The 21742-nt window shown below is 39.2% G+C and overlaps 1 protein-coding gene across 1 annotated transcript in view; it reads left to right on the top strand.

Moving 5' to 3' along the window:
* Nucleotides 1-559: 559 nt before the first annotated feature.
* The window catches only part of CCNB3 (cyclin B3), a 79456-nt gene continuing 58273 nt past the window's right edge, over nucleotides 560-21742 (top strand). The window contains 8 exon segments of the mRNA XM_012471695.2: nucleotides 560-590; nucleotides 593-632; nucleotides 1930-1957; nucleotides 3697-3738; nucleotides 5043-5105; nucleotides 11165-11295; nucleotides 18604-19594; nucleotides 19895-21592. Coding sequence (XP_012327118.2) covers nucleotides 560-590; nucleotides 593-632; nucleotides 1930-1957; nucleotides 3697-3738; nucleotides 5043-5105; nucleotides 11165-11295; nucleotides 18604-19594; nucleotides 19895-21592 — 3024 coding nt within the window.

Here is a 21742-nt window from a genome sequence, read left to right as displayed (position 1 = left end):
ACATGTGTGTGTAGTTATTCTTTTGTTTTCTCTGTAGGGTCGTAATTTCTATTGCCAGGATCCTGCGCCTTTAAAAGAACATTAGCTCTACCGGCTCGCCTCCATACTATATGATCTGTCATGTTCTTCATTGTTTTCAATGCAAAACTCCTATGTAATTAGTCCCCAGTGTTGCTAGGCCTAAACTAGGGGCTAGACAACGTCCCAGTGTTCACAGAGGATGGTAGGCACTGTGCTCGGCTTTTTACATAAAGTATCTCATTTAATTTGAACAACATGCTGCAGAGGTAGGTATACTTATGTCCATTTTACAGATGAAGTAATTGAAGCCCAGAGATTTTAAGTCAGTCACTTGCCTGGGGTTAATTGTGATAAAACCAAGATTTGAATACAGATATGCCCCACATCAAAGTCTGTTTTCTCCTAGGGATGTTATAGATAGACTGGGTTTTCTCAAGAATTTTCAGATAATTTTGTGGTGTTTCTGGTGAATGGTGTTAAACAGTCCCTATCTGATTGCAAACCTGCCTTGGACAAGACGTGGTTGAATCTGTAAGAGATGCTACTGCCGCTACTACCCCAGAGCTCCAAACTGAGCCTAAGAAATCTCAGTCCAGCAAGATTGTGCCCAGCAGAGCAAGCTGTCTTTCCCAACAATATATTTGATATTCTCTTCCTGTGTTGGCTCAGTACCTCTCCTCACCTGTGAATCTTTTGAAATATGTCTGGTTTAACCTGAGAAAGTGGGAAGGGGTGGCAGCCCTTGTAGTTGGAGAATGCCACAAATAGAACTTGGGGAGAAAGTGTAGGCTCTTATTTCTCATAAAATGCAGGGCTCAAATGAAGGCTACCCTCCATAACCCTCAAAACTGAACAGCACTCAGTCCTCCTTAATGATCATGTCCATATTCTTACTTTCTCTGAGAAGCTCCAAGCACCTTGCTGAAAGGCTGTTTGGTATATTCTGGGGAGAGTATGAAGGTTACATCAGCACAAATATTATGCTTTTTATAGCTATTAAGTTTGAAGAATGGGTATATTTTGACTCTGTTGTTTTGACTTTATCGATAGTTTGACATTCTAACCTGATATTCTGTGTTCATCATCATACATATTTTAATAAGAATTATACTAGCACTGATGAATTGGCATCAAGAGAGTATTTCCTGGAGCAAAACATCATTAGGTGAATTTAATTTCCTTGATTGGTTTTTCTCTGAGTACAGATAAACATTTTTTAATGATGTTTATTTTTGTTTTACTAAAATGATTTTCACAGAGGTGCCAAATTTTTTCCATGTACATTTTTCAAGAAAGATTTGATACATTGGCCGGGCACGGTGGCTCACGCCTGTAATCCCAGCGCTTTGGGAGGCCGAGGTGGGCAGATCACGAGGTCAGGAGTTCGAGACCAGCCTGGCCAACATGGCAAAACCCCGTCTCTACTGAAAATACAAAAATTAGCCAGGCATGGCAGTGGACGCCTGTAATCCCAGCTACTCGGGAGGTTGAGGTAGGAGAATCACTTGAACCCGGGAGGCGGAGGTTGCAGTGAGCTGAGATCGTGTCATTGCACTCCAGCCTGGGCGGTCAGAGCAAGACTCTGTCTCAAAAAAAAAAACAAAAAACAAAACAAAAAAAAAACCACACACACACACACACACAAAAAGATTTGATACATTGATCATCAAATTTTCTGATTGGTGTTCTGTCATTGTAACTTTTCTTTAGTGGCAGTTATTTTTACAAAACCAACTTTGTTGGAGTACATTTTGCAAGTCTAAGTTGTATTGAGTTCAGTTTCAGCTGTAATTTTATTTTAGGTCAATTATTTCTACCAGTAATATTAAATAAGAGTTGGATAACAGTTTATTTCTTAATTTGTGAGAAAATAATATTTCATTTTTGGCTAATTTCTGATAGGATTATTTATCATGAACCAGATGAACGACTAATAGTTTACTTATGTCTTGGCTTAATCAACTAGAAAATGAAAGTAATTCTTCTCAGCTTTTTAAAGATTTCTCTGTGTGCTGGATTGGTTTATTGTGTCATGAATCCTATTCTGATAACTCACTGTGCCATATATTAACTATTAATGGTACAGCTGGAGAACAGAGCAAATGGTCTGATCCCGGTGTCCTGCTTCACATTATAACAACTCTCTGATATAGGTAGGACAGGTTTGTTCTCAGAATTTTATAAGGGCAATCTGAGACTTAGAAGACTTTTACCACATAAAGCTGTTAGAGGGTAGAAGACTCCTATAGTATGATTTGCCCTAACCTCTAACCCTACAGAGATGGTCTTATTCATTTGGGAATGGGATAAGGCATGCACAGATACAGAATATGTGGAAAGAAAGCCCCTTTTGCTCCAAAATATTCATCCTCCTTCCCTCCTCCACCCCTCCCTTATGTACACTAACAATCTGAGATTAATCTGGATTACTAAACATTTTTTTAATACAAAATTTTCTTTGTGAGGTTTACAATCATATCAGACTACATTCTTTTAAATATTATTTCTTCCAATTTACAGTTCAAACCTTTAAAAAACATGTATTCTCTTATTTAATCCTGAAGGACTATAAGGCAAGTTACCTAGTTTTACTGATAAGAAAATTGAGGCTCAGAGATTAAGTGACTTGTCCAAGGTCAACAGCTAGTAAAGAGCTGATCCTGAGCAGTACCTAGATATGTGTGCTATTATCCTTACTGGTGATGTCTTAAAACGGGTCCCCAACCCCTGGGCCACAGAGGACCAGTACTAGTCTGTGGCCTGTTAGGAGCCCAATTGCACAGCAGGCGGTGAGCAGTGAGTGAGCAAAGCTTCATTTGTATTTATAGCCACTCCCCGTCGCTCATATTACTTCCTGAGCTCCACCTCCTGTCAGATCAGCAGAGACATTAGATTCTCATAGGAGCATGAACCCTATTGTGAACTGCGCATGTGAGGGATCTAGGTTGTGTGCTCCTTTTGAGAATCGAATGCCATATGATCTGTCACTGTCTCCCATTTCCCCAGATGGGACTGTCTAGTTGCAGGAAAATAAGCTCAGGGCTCCCGCTGATTCTACATTATGGCGAGTTGTATAATCATTTCATTATATATTACAATGTAATAATAAAAGTGCACAATAAATGTAATGTGCTTGAATTATCCTGAAACCAGCCCACCCTACTGTCTGTGGAAAATTTGTCTTCCATGAAACCAGTCCCTGGTGCCAAAAGGGTTGGAGACCGCTGTTTTAAAAGCTACTTAACTTAAGAGACAGATGTTTGTTAAATTATTGAACTTATTTATCTGAAAGCATCTATATTAAAGGAATGACTAGAAGTAGTAGGGGTGGTAGTGGTTCACTTGGATAGGATAATCATAAATATGAGAGAAATAAGAGGAAAAATGAGCTTTACTGAGCTATATTTTGCTCATTTTGTGAGTTAAACTGAAGGTCATCTTGTCTCCTGATAGACTTACCCCATTATCAGTGACTATCACCTTTAGGAACTTAATAAACAGCTCTGAGTGCCAAAATTTCCTTTTGTTGTAGTTTATTGGAGTTTATTACATGCATCCCCAGTTACTTTGAGATTCTGGAGTTTCCCCTGAGCCCTAAAGAGGACCTAAAGTCCCTGAAGAGATTGTTGACAATTGGATATATTCATTTACCTCTTTTACTTTGTTTAGATGGAGGAGAATTGCCTAATTAAGCTATCTCCATCTTCACTTAAGGGAGTAGTCAAAAAGAGATCAATTTTTGAAGATCTCACTAATGTGAGTATGCTAGTCCAATCCTCTGCTATGGTTTTGAATAAGCCTTAGACAGTCTCTTTCTTGAGGGACCTTTCCACTTTACCAGACCCTCTCTGGAATGTTGTCAGCAAATTTTATTTGGAATAAATGACCCAGTTTCAGAAACTGCAGGGGCTTTGCTTCTGGCACATACCATCTGGGGCAATTGGAGTTCTCTGGAAGCAGCAGACAGTGATTATCAGATATGAAATTGCAGATAACTATGAGAACTATGGAATTTTGCATTTAGATAAAGTCCAGAGGTGAGTGTCTAGGCTTTCGAGGTAAGTATTTTGGTGGAATCATTGTAGTCTAGTGTAATGTTTATCAATTCACACACTATGGACATTTTGAGCAGGACAATTTTTCTATTGTGTAGGACTGATCTCAACCAGCACCCCTGGTTCCCAGGCATTAAATTCCACCAGCAGCCTAGTCATAGTGATGATAAAAAATGCCTCCTGATATACAGAACTACTGAGAACCACAGTTCCATGATCCAGTCTTTAACTATGAAGATCTAGAAGTTAAATTTTGATTAGAATTCTTTCAAGTAACCTCCCTTCTGGTATTATTAAGGTGCCAGTAAAAATCAGAATTAATAGAATGTTGTTAATTGAATATAGAATCAAGCCAAAGGCAATCTTTGTTTTAGAAAATAATGACTGGGCCGGGCGCGGTGGCTCACGCCTATAATCCCAGCACTTTGGGAGGCCGAGGCGGGTGGATCACGAGGTCAAGAGATCGAGACCATCCTGGTCAACATGGTGAAACCCCATCTCTACTAAAAAAAAAAAATATACAAAAATTAGCTGGGCATGGTGGTGGGTGCCTGTAGTCCTAGCTACTCGGGAGGCTGAGGCAGGAGAATTGCTTGAACACAGGAGGCGGAGGTTGCAGTGAGCCGAGATCGCGCCACTGCACTCCAGCCTGGGCAGCAAGAGTGAAACTCCGTCTCAAAAAAAAAAAGAAAAGAAAAAGAAAATAATGACTGATACATGTACTGAATGCTTACCATGTGTCAGGTGCTATGCTAAGCATGTTTTCCTGTATTAGCTCACTTAATCCTCATGTAATCCTATGAGGTAGATACTATAATAATTTCTTCTTTATAGATGAGGACTTTGCCAATGTTGGTTTTGAAGTCTGTATTATCTAGGCTATAGAGAATCCTGGTGAACTATCCTTGCCCTCATTATAGAGTGTACTTTTTACTTTTTTAGATGGAGGAGAATTGCCAAATGAAGCTATCTCCATCTTCACTTCAGGGAGCACTCAAAAAGAGATCAGCTTTTGAAGATCTCACTAATGTAAGTATGCTAGTCTAATCCTCTGCTATGGTTTTGCATAAGGTTTAGACAGTCTCTTTCTTGAGGGACCTTTCCGCTTTACCAGACCCTCTCTGGAATGTTGTCAGCAAATTTTATTTGGAATAAATGACTCAGTTTATTCTGTAGCTACCAGAATACTTATATCTACTAAATAGTGTTTTACTCCCTTGGGCATAATTGGACAAGCATTGGCAAAGTTCTTTCCTTTAGTTCCCTGCTCTTTACATTTTTTATGACCACCTTTCTGCAAATACAGTCTCATCCCCATGCAGATTACAACATGGTTTTTAAGATATAGCTGTCTGCATAATTTCAGACTTACTATCAATTGGTAGAAAGAGCCCCTTCCCACATACACACTTGAAAGGTTAGATTCATTTCCTGACTTATTTAACCACGGATACAGAATTTGGCTGAAATAAGGTAGCCACAAGTCAGGAGCAGATGCAGCCTATCTTAGTGTAACTTCCCTTGGCCCCTCCAAGTCTGATGGGAGTACAGTGACACTGTGCAAGGGAAGTGTCTTAGTCCATGTGAGCCATTATGACAAAACAGTTTAGACTGGGTAGCTTATAAACAACAGAAACTTATTGCTCACAGTTCTGGAGGCTGAAAAGTCCAAGATCAAGGTGCTGACAGATTTGATATCTGGTGAGGGCCCATTCCTCATGGATGACAACTTTTGCCTGTTCCCTCACATGGTGGAAGAGTCAAACAAGCTCCCTTGGACCTCTTTTATAAGGGCACTAATCCCATTCACAGGGACTGTGCCCTCATAACTTAATCGCCTCTCAAAAGGCCTGTCTCTTAATAGTATCACATTGGGGATTAGGTTGCAACATAATGAATTTCAAAGGGACACAAATATTCAGATCATATCAGTAAAGTATCACAGCATATGAGAAACTTTCTTGAGACATCTCAGTCCTTTTTTTCATGAGTTTATCTTACTATTCAGAAAGAACAGACACAGATGAACTATATCAATAATAGGAAATTCATGCAGATATCTAGGATCCTCCTGATTCTCCAACTGAATTGAGCTTCTGTTTGGCTATATCCCCATGGGGTTAGAGGGGAGGGGAGCAAGGCATCTCTGAGCAGAGTCTCTGCCTCTAGCTCTCTAGCAGCTCAGAAAGCCCATTTCCCTTTTGCATTCAAGTTCTGAAGATTTACCTTGGTTACCTTGAATTTTCTTTGATGCCTTCCAGAGAAAGTTCTATCATTACAATGTACCTAAGCCATTCCTAGGGTTGGGCGTTACTGTAGATATCCGAGCTCATCTATTTGACAGTTGAGGGTTCCTTTCTCTCTGGGTTTCAGAGGTTCCCTATATGATAATTTGCTTCTTCCGGTCAGTATCCATGTGTTCATCTCTGTGTTCTTCCAACATTTGCCGCAATGAGGTCCTGGCCTGCCAAAAAGAGTTAATCTGTTTTAATTAGTTAATCTGCTGTGAGTTTTTCTTTTCCTCTCCCTTATCATTTATAGCATGGGAAGGACTTGTTGTGATATTTAAGAGCTGGTGCTAAGCCAGAATACAAGGAGATAGAGCCTATATCCATGTTTGCCTAAATGGTTTTGTGTAAGTAGGACTTTCATTTTTTAACGTAAAGTCTTGCTCTTTTGCCCAAGCTGGAGTGCTCTTTTGCCCAAGCTGACGTGATCACAGCTCACTGCAGCCTCGGCCTTCTGGGCTCAAGTGATCCTCCCACCTCAGCCTTCTGAATAGCTGGGACTACAGGTGCTCGCCACCATGCCCAGCTAATTTATGTTTTCTTTTTGTAGAGACGGGGTTTTGCCATAATTGCCCAGGCTGGTCTTGAACTCCTGGGCTCAAGCAGTTCTCCCGCCTTGACCTCCCAAAGTGCTGCGATTATAGGCGTGAGCCACCACACCCAAACTTCATTTCTATTTTCCTATTTTATGGTGAAAGAATTATGAGGAAGTACAAGTAAAGGTCCCTTTGAGCTTAGACTTGAAAATATCAGTGTTTTGTACCTGCATGTATGGCAATTAGAGAGTTTCATCTTGGGGGTTATGGTCTCCACCTCTCTCTTGCCAAGAATGCACCTCTTTTCCCATTCTGAATCTTGATTGCACATATAAGGAGGTTGTAAAATTTAGGTGAAGTTAAAATGAAGACTCTGCCAAGCTCTTTGAAAAGCAGAGGTAGATGACTTGAGGTCCTAAGAAAGAATTCCCTATTAGACTGTAGTTGTTTATTATGATCTGATGATACAAAGACATACTTTTTTTTCTACATTTCATTTGGAAATACCTTCAAATTTATGAAGTGTTGCAAAAATAAAAATTGTACAGAGAACACCAGTGTAGCTTTTACTAGATTACTTATTGTTGATATTTTGTCCCATGTGCTTTCTCATCTGCTTATATATAACATCATGGTCCCTTTACCCCTAAGTATAGTGTGTATTTCCTAAGAATAGGGAAATTGTCTTATATAACCACAGTACACTTACTAATTTTCTAAATTTACATTGATATAGCAGCTTTGTATAATCAGTCATCTATATTCCAGTTTTGTCAGTTGAACTTATAACAACCTTTATAGCATGTTTTCCCCTCCAGTAGAGGATCCAGGCTAGGATCATGTATTGTATTTACTTGTCTTTTTAGCCTCTTAATCTGGAACATTTCCATAGCCTTTTTTTTTTTAATGACATTGCCATTTTTGAGGATACAGTCCCACCCAACTCCCCACTTTGTAAAATAGAAACTCCTCATTTTGTTTTTGTCTAATGTTTGCTTGTGACTAGATTGATACATTCTTGGCTAGGATACCATGTAGGTAATGTTCTTGCTATCCTCTCAAAGTATCATATCTGGAGGCACAGGATGTCTGTCATTCATTGATGATGTTAATTTTGATCACCTGGTCAAGATGTTGCCTGGTTTTTGTACTGTATCAGTATTGTTTATCTTTTTTACCTTGCAACTAGTAAGGAATCTATAGGACATACTCTTAAGAGCCTGCAAATAACTTGCTTTTCATAAAAATGTCCTTTAGATTTAGCATCTATTGATTTATGCCTAAATCTTTATTATGAGTTTTCAAACTCTAGTGCTTACTCTCCATTTACCAGTCTTTTCTGGCATCCTATCACAAGCATAAGACTTCCATTTTCCACTGTTTATTATTGGTATGGACTCATGAATAATTATTATCGGCATGGATTCATTAATTTCATATTTTTTAGTGGTTTATTATTCATTATTGTACTTTATTTTGGTGCTCAAATTGCCCCATCTTTGGCCAGTTAGGAGTGCCTTCAATCTAACTACTGTGTCTTGTGACATGTTCTCATAATTTTTTGAGCATTTTCTTTCCAGCTTAAAAAGATGTTCTAGACTCATCTTATGCCTCCTTTGTCCAAGCCCTGGAGTCAATCATTTCTCCAGAGCTCTGGTTTCCTTTAGTGGGGAATGATATTAGACACCAGGTTCTTGGTGCTAGATGTGCTATTAGGGTGTCTGCTTTTTGTGGCCATTCTGCAGACAGAGCTAGGAAAATCTGTATTTTTATATATACAAATGTGTACTTATGCATATGTCTATATACACAAACATATATGTGTAAGTGGTTCAGTTTTGGGAGGGTGCATGTGTCCAGGAATTTATCCAATTCTTCTAGATTTTCTAGTTTATGTGCACAGAGGTGTTCATAGTATTCTCTGATGGTTGCTTGTATTTCTATGGGGTCATTGGTGATATCCCCCTTATAATTTCTGACTGCATCTATTTGATTCTTTTCTCTTTTCTTCTTTATTAATCTAGCTAACAGTATATTAATTTTTTCAAAGAGCCAGCTCCTGGATTCGTTGATTTTTTTTTTTTTAATTGCATTTTAGGTTTTGGGGTACATGTGAAAAACATGCAAAGTTGTTGCATAGGTGCATTCATGGCAGTGTGATTTGCTGCCTCCCTCCCCCTCACCCATATCTGGCATTTCTCCCCTTGCTATCCCTCCCCAACTCCCCCCCTGCTGTCCCCCCCACTCCCCCGCAACAGACCCCTGTGTATAGTGCTCCCCTCCCTGTGTCCATGTGTTCTCCTTGTTCAACACCCTCCTATGAGTGAGAACATGTGGTGTTTGGTTTTGTGTTCTTGTGTCAGTTTGCTGAGAATGATGGTTTCCAGGTTCATCCATGTCCCTACAAAGGACGTGAACTCCTCATTTTTAATGGCTGCATAATATTCCATGGTGTATATGTGCCACATTTTTCCTGTCCAGTCTATCATCAACAAACATATGAAAAAATGCTCATCATCACTGGTCATTAGAGAAATGCAAATCAAAACTACATTGAGATACCATCTCACGCCAGTTAGAATGGCGATCATTAAAAAATCTGGAGAAAATAGATGCTGGAGAGGATGTGGAGAAATAGGAACACTTTTACACTGTTGGTGGGAGTGTAAATTAGTTCAACCATTGTGGAAAACAGTGTGGCGATTCCTCAAGGACCTAGAAATAGAAATTCGTTGATTTTTTAAAAGGGTTTTTTGTGTCTCTCTCTCCTTCACTTCCATGTGAATTTTGATTACTTCTTGTCTTTTGCTAGCTTTGGGGTTTGTTTGCTTTTGGTTCTCTAGTTCTTTTAGTCATGATGTTAGGTTGTTGATTTGAGATCTTTCTAGCTTTTTGATGTGGGCATTTAGTATATGTACACACATATACCTATTTAGGAAATCATAAATTCATACAGCTTCAATTCCAATACATAAGATTCTTTCTTGGATTCACTAATCCTTATTTGTATGTTTTTCTATAATGAGAGCCCTGGTTCCCAAGAACATCAACACATTTACTTAATACTCTAATACAGCTAAAAGAGTTCCAAAATGGCTTCATCTAAACCACTGTAATAAACAAACCTACTAAAAAGAGTTCCAGATTTGTTAGCAATATCTACCACCTCCCCTGCAAACCTATCCTATTGAGGATGTGTACTTCAAGGGTAGGTAGTCAGATGCTATTTATAAGTTACTTGGATTTGTTATTTCTGATCTTTTCTTCCACTTTCTCTTTTCCTTTAGTGTAGTTATGGTACTTATTTGAAATATAATTAGGTTCATTTGGGTCGTTTAATTTTTTAAGTTTTACAATTTTTTTGAGACGGAGTCTTGCTCTATTGCCCAGTCTGGAGTGCAGTATTGTGATCAAAGCTCACTGAAGTTTCAATCTCCTGGACTCAAGTGATCCTCTCACCTCATTCCCCCAAGTAGCTGGGACCATAGGCATGTGCCACCACACCCAGCTATTTTTTAAAAATTTTGTAGTGACAGAGTCTCCCTTTGTTGCCCAGGCTTGTCTTGAACTCGGGGTCAAGTGATCCTCCCACCATGACCTCTCAAATTGCTGGGATTACAGGCATGAGCCACTGTGACTGGCCTATTTGTTTCATTTTAAAGATATAACTTTAACTGTATTTTTACTGACATTATTCACAGTCCCATGATCTTTCCTACTGTTTAATAGTGTTATTCAGGATTAAAGTCTGTGGTAGAACTCCCCAGAGCCCGCATTAAATAAATGCCACTTAGTGAGATGGGATAGATATATCACAGGTAGTATTGTGTTAGAGGTGTATCCTGAAGAGGCACACCCAGACAGCAAAGTCAATCATACTGCTTTTTACCCCCTCTGAAAATCTTATGAGGTCAGAGTGGAGTATGATGTTAACACAGCATCTTTTCAGTTATTTGCCAGCCAGTAGGCCTGACATAAAGCACAGAACTACATCCTGTATCTCTTGGAAACATGTAGGGCTGCTATTTAGCCAACACATACCAATATTACTGCACAGGTTGTTTGATGCTAGCCTCCACTTGTGATTGATTGGCCCAGTGTCATACTGGTTGTGAGATGTTTGGATTATCACTCCTGGGAGTACCCAACCAACTTATGTGGGTCAGGATTCTCCTATGATAGCCATCTATTAGGTAATTTGTGGTTTTCTTCATTTTTCTGCCTCCTTCTTCCCCTGCCCCCTCCCACCTTTTTTTTTTTTCAGGCTTTTCAATGTCAACCTGCCCAGCCCAAGAAAGAAGCCAATAAAGAGTTTGTAAAAGATGTTTCCAAGAAGATAAACAGAAACACTCGTGCTCTTGGATTGGCCGTAAAGAAGAAACGGAATCTAAAATGGTGAGTGAGAGAGGACTCAGTGGCATTATTTTAGATGGTAGAGTGTATGACATCCTTTTATTCCTTTTTGTCCCCATTGAGAACTTATTTAGTGAGCCACAGTTGCGACTACCACATTAACCCTGGGTGCTGAAGGGGACCTCGCTGTGGTTGCTGAAGAGTTATAGGCCTCTTCTGTTTCTCTTCTTTCATTATGTGTGTGCATATTGAAAGAACTGTTGTCATTGGAAAGTTTGCCAAAAGACCTTGTGCTCATCTTTTCTTGTCTTTTAGTAATTCAGTACCTGTTTGAGCTGGTCTGTGCTTGGGAGTGTAGTGACAACTTAACTTTTCAGGGACTTTCAGCAGCTGACAGGTAGCTTGCCAATCTGCTTATCCCATTAGAAGCTTTAGGGGAGGTTTGTTCCTTGTTACTGGAGATAAATTACTGTCTCCCTAGATCAAAAAATATGTGTCTTTCAGCTGTTATAGGTACCGTTCACAGGTTCTACAAGTACAGATGTACATTCCCATTTAGTATTGGAAAAAGAATTTACCTCTAGGAAGACTTTTATTGAAAGATGACTTAGATAGTGGAACGAGACCTTTCTATATCCCCTCCTCATTCTGGTGGGAATTATTCTTCAGGGAATGACCAGTCTACCTCTGAATAGATTAGATAGTGATGGCTATTACAAGGCTAAAGTCAATCATATTGCCTTTCTTCCCCTCTGAAAATCTTATGAGGTCAAGGTGGATTGATGTTAACACAGCATCTTTTCAGTTATTTGCCAGCCAGTAGGCCTGGCATAGAGCACAGAACTACATCCTGTATCTCTTGGAAACACTTAGGGCTGCTATTTAGCCAACACATACCAGTACTATTGTACTGGTCGTTTGATGCTAGCTTCCATTATGATTAGTTGGTGCAGTGCCATACTGGTTGTGAGATGTTTGGATTATCACTCCTGGAAGCATGGAACAGTAAGGTAAAAATCTGGGTAACTCTAGAAAATAACATGCAAGGTCCACAGGATATTTTGCTAATTACCCAGCAGAAAGAACATTAGCATTTAGCCTTACTTGGTTTCCTGCTAAAATGGATTCCTGGAGTTTGCATGCATATTTTGACCTTAATTATCTGCATTATTTTCTTTCAAATTTCTTTCATCATTCTGACTTTAGCAGCGCAATCCTCACAAATGTCATAAACATTCCTCCCTTCATTCAGGGTTTAGTGGAAAGGACCCTAGTAATAGTATGAAAACTAGTAATAGCTGCCATTTATTGAGAGCTCACTATAATCCCACAAGTATAATCACTGTCTTTTTTTTGATAACAGCTTTATTGAGATATAATTTGCATACCATACAGTTCACCCATTTAAAGTATACAATTCAATGGTATTTAGGATATTCACAGTTATACAGCCATCACAATCAATTTAAGTACATTTTCATCAACTCCAAAGGAAATTCAGTACCTTTTAATATCGCCTTTCAATACCCCCAACCTGCCCAGCTCTAGGTAACCACTAATCTACTTTCTGTCTCTATATAGATTTCCCTATTCTGGATGTTTCATATAAATGGAGTTAGACAATGTGTGGTCTTTTGTGTTTGGTTTCTTTCACTTAGCATGTTTTTGAGGTTCATCCCTGTTATAGCAGGTTATGAGTACTTCATTTCTTTATATTACAAAATAATATTTCATTGCATATATATACCACATTTGGTTTACCCATCCATCAGTTGATAGATATTTGGCTTGTTTTTACCTTTTGGTTATTGTGAATAGTGCTGCTATGAACATTTGTATATACATTTTTGTTTGAACACTTGTTTTCAGTTCTTTTGTGTATATACCTAGGAGTGTGGTTGCTGGGTCATGTGATAATTATATGTTCCATGTATTGAGGATCTGCCAAGCTGTATTCCATCCACCATTTTACATTTCCTCCAGCAGTGTATTTACTAGAGGAAATGTAAAATGATGTAGCCACTATGGAGTGGTGACGGCGTTTTGTTTGTTTGTTTCCGTGAGACAGAGTCTCACTCTAACCAAGGCCAGAGGGCAATGGCACGATCTCGGCTCACTGCAAACTTCTCCTCCTGGGTTCTAGCGATTCTTGTGCCTCAGCCTCCCAAGTAGCTGGGATTACAGGCACCCACCACCACCCCTGGCTAATTTTTGTGTTTTTAGTAGAGACAAGGTTTTCCCATGTTGGCCAGGCTGGTCTCAAACTCTTGACCTCAGGTGATATGCCTGCCTCAGCCTCCCAAAGTGCTGGGATTACAGGAGTGAGCCACCATGCCCGGCTGGCAGTGTTTTTTGTTTTTTTAAATTATGGCCATCCTAGAGGGTGCAGAGTGGTATCTCATTGTGGTTTTTAGGTTTGCATTTCTCTAATGATGTTAAGCATCTTTCATGTGCTTATTGGCTATTTGTATATCTTCTTTGGAGGAATGTCTGTTTGGATCCTTTGCCCATTTTTTATGCTTTTGTTTCTTGATTTTTAAAATTTTATTTTTAATTGACATATAATAATGGTAAATAGTTATTGGTCTTTGTATTATTGAGTTGTAAGAGTTCTTTATATATTTTAGATACAAGTCCCTGATCAGATATGAGTTGCAAATATTTTCATCCGTTTTGTGGGTTATATTTTCACTTTGTTGATGATGTTCTTTGAAACATACAAATGTTTAATTCTGAAGAAGTCTAATTTATTTTTTCTTTTCTTGTTTATGATTTTGATGTCATAGCTAGGAAACCACTGCCAAATCCCAGGTTAAGAAAAGTTACACCTGTTTGCTTCTAAGAATTTTAAAGTTTTAGCTCTTAACTTAGGGATTTGATCTATTTTCAGTTAATTTTTATTGGTGGTATGTATTAGGGGCCTTAACTTGATGGTTTCAAGTGTGGATATCCAGTTTTTCCAGCACTGTATGTCGAGAAAACTAATCTTTCTTAATTGTCTTGGCACCCTTGTTGGAAATCAGTTGACCATAAATGTGTTTATATATGGACTCTTAATTTTATTCCATTGATCTATATGTCTGTCATTAACCATCATTACGCCAGTACCATATCGTCCTGATTATTGCAGCTTCATGTTGTGTTTTGAAATTGGGAAGTGTGACTCCTCCAGATGTTGTTCTTTTTAAAGATAGTTTTGACTATTTTGGGTTCCTTGCAATTCTATATAAGTTTTAGAATCAGCTTGTCAATTTCTGCAAATAAGCTAGCTGGGATTTTTTTTTTTTTTTGTATATATACTTTAAGTTCTGGGGTGCATGGGCAGAACGTGCAGGTTTGTTACATAGGTATACACATGCCATGGTGGTTTTGCTGGTTCCATCACCCTATCATCTACATTAGGTATTTCTCCTAATGCTATTCCTCCCCTATCCCCCTACCCCCTCCTATCCCTCCCCTAGCCCTCCACCTCCTGATAGGCCCTGATGTGTGATATTCCCCTTCCTATGTCCATGTGTTCTCATTGTTCAACACCCACTGATGAGTGAAAACATGCAGTGTTTGGTTTTCTGTTCTTGTGTTAGTTTGCTGAGAATGATGGTTTCCAGCTTTATCCATGTCCCTGCAAAGGACATGAACTCATCCTTTTTTATGGCTGCATAGTATTCCATGGTGTATATATGCCACATTTTCTTTATCCAGTCTATCACTGATGGGTATTTGGGTTGGTTTCAAGTCTTCGCTATTGTGAATAGTGCCACAATGTTTCTTTATAACGGAATGATTTATAATCCTTTGGGTATATACCCAGTAACGGGATTGCTGTGTCAAATGATGTTTCTATTTCTAGATCCTTAAGGAATCGCCATACTGTCTTCCACAATGGTTGAACTAATTTACACTCCCACCAACAGTGTAAAAGCATTCCTATTTCTCCATATCCTCTCCAGCATCTGTTGTCTCCTGATTTTTTAATGATCACCATTCTAACTGGCATGAGATGCTATCTCAATGTGGTCTTGATTTGCATTTCTCTAATGACCAGTGATGATGAGCATTTTTTCATGTTTGTTGGCTGCATAAATGTCTTCTTTTGAGAAGTATCTGTTCATATCCTTCACCCACTTTTTGATGGGGTTGTTTGTTTTTTTCTTGTAAATTTGTTTAAGTTATTTGTAGATTCTGGATATTAGCCCTTTGTCAGTTGGGTAGATTGTGAAAATTTTTTTCCCATTCTGTTGGGTGCTGGTTCTCTCTAATGATAGTTTCTTTTGCTGTACAGAAGCTCTTTAGTTTAATTAGATCCCATTTGCCAGTTTTGGCTTTTGTTGCCATTGCTTTTGGTGTTTTAGTCATGAAGTCCTTGCCCATGCCTATGTCCTGAATGGTATTGCCTAGGTTTTCTTCTAGGGTTTTTACGGTGTTAGGTCTTATGTTAACTCCAGATGGATTAACGATATAAACATAAGAGCTAACTGGAATTCTTGTACAAATTGCCTTGGATCTGTGGATCAACTTGGGAAGTATTGACTTTTTTTTTTTTTTTTTTTTCAGACAGAGTCTCGCTCTGCTGCCCAGGCTGGGGTGCAGTGCTGTGATCTTAGCTCACAGCAACCTCCACTTCCTAGGTTCAAGCGATTCTCATGTCTCAGCCTCCCCGAGTAGCTGGTATTACAAGTGTGTGGCCACCATGCCTGGCTAATTTTTTTTTTGAATTTTTGTAGGAACAGAGTTTTGCTATGTTGGCCAGGCTGGTCTTGATCTCCTGACCTGAAGTGATCTGCCTGCCTCAGCTTCCCAAAGTGCTGGGATTACAGGCGTGAGCCACTGTGCCCAGCCTGACATCGTAATAATACTAAGTTTTCTAATTCGTGATGGATATCTATCTATTTAGGTATTTAGTTTTTTCAATGGTTTTTACAGTTTCTGGAGTATGTTTTATGCTTATTTTGTTAAATTTATTTCTAAACATTTTCTTCTTGATACTGTTATAAATGGAATTGTTTACTTAATTTCATTTTCAGATTATTCATTGCAAGTATATAGAAACACATTTGATTTTTGTTTATTGATTTTGTGTCTTGGAATCTTGCTGAAATTGTTCGTTCTAATAGTTTCTGTGTGTATTCCTTAGGATTTTCTCTATGAAAGATCATGTCATCTGTGAATACAGATAGTTTTACTTTTCAAAACTGGATGCCTTTTATTTAGTTTTCTTGTCTACTTGCTCTGGCTAGAACCTCTAGTACAGTGTTGAATAGAAGTATCAAGAGTTGGACATTCTTGTTTTCTCCCTGATCTTAGGGGGAAAGTATCAGTCTTTCCCCATCAAGTGTGATGTTAGCTTTGCATTTTTCATAGATATCCTTTATCAGGTTGAGGAACCTCCTTTTTATTCCTTGTTTGTTGAATGCTTTTTATCATGAAAGAGGGTTAGATTTTGTGAAATGATTTTCCTGGATCTTTTGAGATGATCATGTAGTTTTTGTTTTTTATTCCATTAATGTGATATAGTATACAAATTGAGTTTGGGGTGTTAAGTTAATCTTACATTCCTGGGATAAATCCCACTTGGTTATAATGTATAATCCTTTTTATATGTTGCTGGATTTGGTTTGCAGTATTTGGCTGAGGATTTTTGCATCTATATTCATCAGAGGTATTGGTCTGTAGTTTTTTAATGGTGTCCGTCTGTTTTTGGTATCAGAGTAATATTGACCTCATACAGTGAGTTAGAATCCTCCCACTTTTTGCATTTCTTGGAAGAGTTAATGAAGAACTGGTATTCTTGTTTAAATGTTTGGATAGAATTTAAGCCATTTGAGCCTGGACTTTACTTTGTGAGTAATTTTTGATTATTGATTTGATGTCTTGTTTTAGGTCTATTCAGATTGTCTGTTTTCTTCTTGAGTCAGTTTTGGTAGTTTGTGTCTTCCTAGGAATTTGTCCATTTCATCTAAATTATCTAATTTATTGACAATCAATTGTTCATGACATTCCTTTAAGTGTGTTTTTTTTTGATGTGGGCTTATGAAAAAGATATATATATATATATATATATTATTGTACTTTAGGTTCTGAGGTACATGTGTGGATCATGCAGGACTGTTGCATAGGTACATACATGGCAAGGGTGTTTTTAAGCATATTAATTTGTTGAATCTTCACAATAAGCCTATGAAGGAGCTATTATGATCCCTATTTTATAGGTGAAAAAAACTGAAGCACAGAGAGTTAACTTGCCCAAGGTCACCCAGTCAGTAAGTGGAGGAGCCAGAATTTAAATCCAGGCAGTCTAGCTCCAGAATGAATGTTCTTACCTTAGCTAGACTATTTAAAGATCTTCTCTAAAAGTTATCAGGAGGGACCTGGAATCTATATGGTCAAGCAGAACCTTTTGAAGTACTTACTTTTTTTTCTTAACAAATAAGTGGTTTTTCATTCTATTCTTAGATTTGTACAGCTATCACCGCTATCTAATTTTAGAACTTTTCAAACCCCCGCCCCCACTAAATCCATACTTATTAGGAGTTCCTTTCCCTTTCCAATCCCCCTTTCTACTCCTACCCCTGTCCCAGCCTCAGGAAACCACTAGTCTACTTTCTGCTATGGATATACCTCTATGGATATGTCCATTCTGCATATTTCATATTGAACTGAATCATATATCTGTTCTTTTGAAGGTATTTACTCCTGTTCAGACTGGTGATTATATCTACCTGCACTTCTCCTCTTCTTATTCTGATCTTTAGTCTTCCTGTGATTTGGTCTCACTAGATTCGTCACTCTGGTTGAATATACAGTCCTATTCAAAACAAAGCTTTGCATCTGACACATGTGACAAATTTCTATTTCAGCCTTCCATCGGGAACACATCTCCTGAATTTCCCAGGGTGAAGGGAATGTGGGTAGATACTACAAATTTTAATTACCAGCCCACCTCTCTCATTAACCTTCAAACAATATTAATTTCAACTTGAATTCTACCAGATGCCTTGGATTGATAGACAAAGACAAATGCAGCTAGTGAGGGAGACTGATATATGAACAGATAAGTATTATAATAAAAGCCTTTGTATGTAAGGTAATAAAGCATATATACGAAAGCATAACATGAATTTCAATGGAAAAATTATAGAAAAGTCTAGGGATCTAGATCCTAAAAACCATACAGTGTGCTACTTAAGTTGATTCACCATTATACCTATTGATTTTGTCCCTCTAATCTGTCTTATGGAGTTGAAGCCTCTTCCCCTTTCATACCTTTAGTAAATATAGCAACAAAAGAAGATGGTAGGTGAGGATTCTAGGAACTACGTTTTTATTACCCAGACATTGTTTTCTTCACAGGCATAAGCTGGAAGTCACACCAGTAGTAGCTTCTACTACCTTGGTACCAAACATTATGGAGAAACCACTCATTCTAGACATAACCACCACCTCCAAAACACCCAGTACTGAGGAGGCATCTCTCTTCAGAAAGCCATTAGTTTTAAAAGAAGAACCCGCTACTGAGGATAAAATCCTTATCAAGAAGTCGTTATCTTTAAAGAAGTGCTCAAATCATGGGCATGTGTCCCTATTGGAAAAGCCACAGCCCCTGCAGGAGGAGAGTGACAGTGATGATGAGTTTGTTATAGAGCCAATGACTTTTAAGAAGACACATAAAGCTGAGGAGGAAGCCATCACCAATAAGACATTATCCTTAAAGAAGATGTGTGCAAGTCAGGGGAAGCAGTCCTGCCAGGAGGAGTTGTTGGCTTTGCAGGATGTCAATATTGAAGAGGATTCCTTCTTTATGGAGTCAATGAGTTTTAAGAAGAAGCCTAAAACTGAGGAGTCAATCTCCACCAATAAGCTATCATCTTTAAAGAAGAAAGGTACCATTCACGGGCGGATGTGCCACTTTAAGAAGCCACTAGTATTGCAGACAACCATCTCTGGAGAGATGTCCTCCATTAAGGAGCCATTGTCCTTTAAGAAAAAGCCTACCACTGAGAAGGAGACCCTTTTCCAAGAGCCATCTGCATTGCAAGAGAAGCGCATCACTGAGCATGAGATGTCCACCTTGAAGAAATCATTAGCCTTGCAGGAGAAGACCAAATTTAAAGAGGATTCCCTTGTTAAGGAGTCATTAGCCTTTAAGAAGAAGCCTAGCACTGAGGAGGCAATCGTGAGGCCATTAATTTTAAAGAAGCAGTGCATGACTCAGGGAAAGAGGTCCCACTTGAAGCCATTAGTATTGCAGGAGATCACCTCTGGAGAGAAGTCACTCATTACAAAGCCATTGTCCATTAAAGAAAAGCCTACTACTGAGAAGCCCTTTTCCCAAGAACCATCTGTATTACAAGAGAAGCACACCACTCAGGGGGACGTAGACCACTTGAAGAAGCCATGGGCATTGCAGCAGAATAGTGACAGTGAAGATAACTTTATGGAGCTAGTTTCCTTTGAGAAGAAGCATACTACCAAGGAGTCAACCTCCATGACGAAGCCATTGTCTTTAAAAAATGAGAAAGATGCCACAAAGGGAAAGATGTCCTGCTTGAAGCATCCACTAATATTGCCAAAGACCATCTCTGGGGAGAAATCACTGATTAAGGAGCCATTGCCCTTTAAGAAGAAAGCTACTACTGAGAAGGAGTCCTTTTCCCAGGAACCATCTGCATTGCAAGAGAAGCACACCACTGAGGGGGAGGTATCCATCTTAAAGGAGCCCTTGTCCTTGCTAAAGTCTCCAACTGAGGAGTCACTTTTTGATGAGGCTTTGGCTTTTAAAAAGTGTACCATTGAGGAGGCAACTCCCACCAAGAAGCCTTTAATTTTAAAGAGGAAGCACACCACTCGGGGGACAGTGTCCCAGTTGAAGAAAACACTAGTATTACAGACCACCTCTGGAGAGAAGTCACTTTTTGAGAAGCCATTGTCCTTTAAAGAAGAAAAGGTGCCTTTAAAGAAAAAGTGCACCACTCAAGCGATGATGTCTGTCTGGCCAGAACTGTTGAACTTTCAGGATATGATTGGTGACAATAACAGTTCTTTCTTTATGGAGCCAGTGTCATTTAGGAAGAACCTTATGACTGAAGAGACAGTACTTACCAAGACATCATTGTCGTTACAGAAAAAGAACATTACTCAGGAGAAGGTGTCACTGTTAGAGAAGCCACTGGTCTTGCAGAAGATCACTTCTGAGGAGGAAACACTCTATAAGAAGCTGTTGCCCTTTAAGATGAAATCTACAACTGAAGAACAGTTTCTCTTCCAGGAACCATCTGCACTGAAAGAGAAGCACACAACCTTGCAGGAAGTGTCCTTCTCAAGAGAGTCATTGCCCATCCAGGAGACGACTACCACTGAGGAGGAATTCTCTCAGGAACTATTTTCATTGCATGTTAAGCATACCAACAAAAGTGGGTCCCTCTTCCAGGAGGCTTTGGTCTTGCAAGAGAAGGCTGCTACCAAAGAGGATTCCTTGAAGAAGCTGTTGGCCTTGCAGGAGAAAAGCACCGTGGAAGAAGGTGAGTTCCTTATCAATAAGCCATTGGTTCTGAAGAAGGAGTGTTCTGCTGAGGCAGCCACAAACATAGATACACAATTATCTTTAAAGGAGCAGTCTACTGCTCAGAGAGAAGTGTTCCTCTTGAAGAAGCAGTTGGCTTTGAATGAGAACATCAATGAAGAAGAGTTCCTTATTAAGCTGCCACTGGCCTCGGAGGGGTATCCCAGCATTGAGAAGGGAGAGACCCTCTTCAAGAAACTTTTGGCCATGGAGGAGAAGCCTACTGTTGAGAAGGAGGCTGTCCTCAAGGATCCCACTATTGACACAGAAGCTCACGTTAAGGAAACTTTGGCCTTGCAGGAGAAACCCAGCATTGAGCAGCAGGCCTTCTTTAAGCAACACTTGGCTTTGTGTGAGAAGCCCAGCACTGAGAAGGAGACCATCTTCAAGGAGTCCTTGGTTTTGCAGGAGAAGTCCATCATCGAGAAAAAGACCCTCTTCAACGAGCCATTACCCTTGCAGATGTCTACCATGAATGAGGCATTCCTCTTCGAAGATACGACAACTCTGAATGAGAAACCCACCACTGGGAAGGTATTGTCCTTCAAGGAGACCTTACAAGAGAGTACCACTTGCAAGAAAGACATCCTTCTCAAAACATTCTCGATCCCCCAAGTTGGAACCAGCCCATATGGGTCTAGCACCGTTCGTGAATCCGTAACAGGCAAGTCCAGCATTGCTACCATCACCAGCATGGGCAAGTCCAGTACCACCACCAAGTCCAGTGCATGTGCTTCTGATGAACCTTTCTCACCACAGGCCAAGCAAACACCAAAGGAGGTATTCATCTCTCTTTCTTCTTAAATTAGATAAAGTGTTATTTGATATCCTGGAGGTGGCTGCTAGCAAAGTATTTTTTTTTTTTTTTGTCTTCCTAAGCAATTGAGCCATATATAGTAAGTTATTGGGAGTATCCCTCTACCTAGTGGG

The sequence above is a fragment of the Aotus nancymaae genome, unplaced genomic scaffold (genome assembly GCF_030222135.1).
Source record: "Aotus nancymaae isolate 86718 unplaced genomic scaffold, 86718_ANA_hifiasm-v0.15.2.pri h1tg000058l, whole genome shotgun sequence".
In the NCBI taxonomy this organism is placed as follows: domain Eukaryota; kingdom Metazoa; phylum Chordata; class Mammalia; order Primates; family Aotidae; genus Aotus; species Aotus nancymaae.
This window is presented reverse-complemented; position numbering and strand designations above follow the sequence as displayed.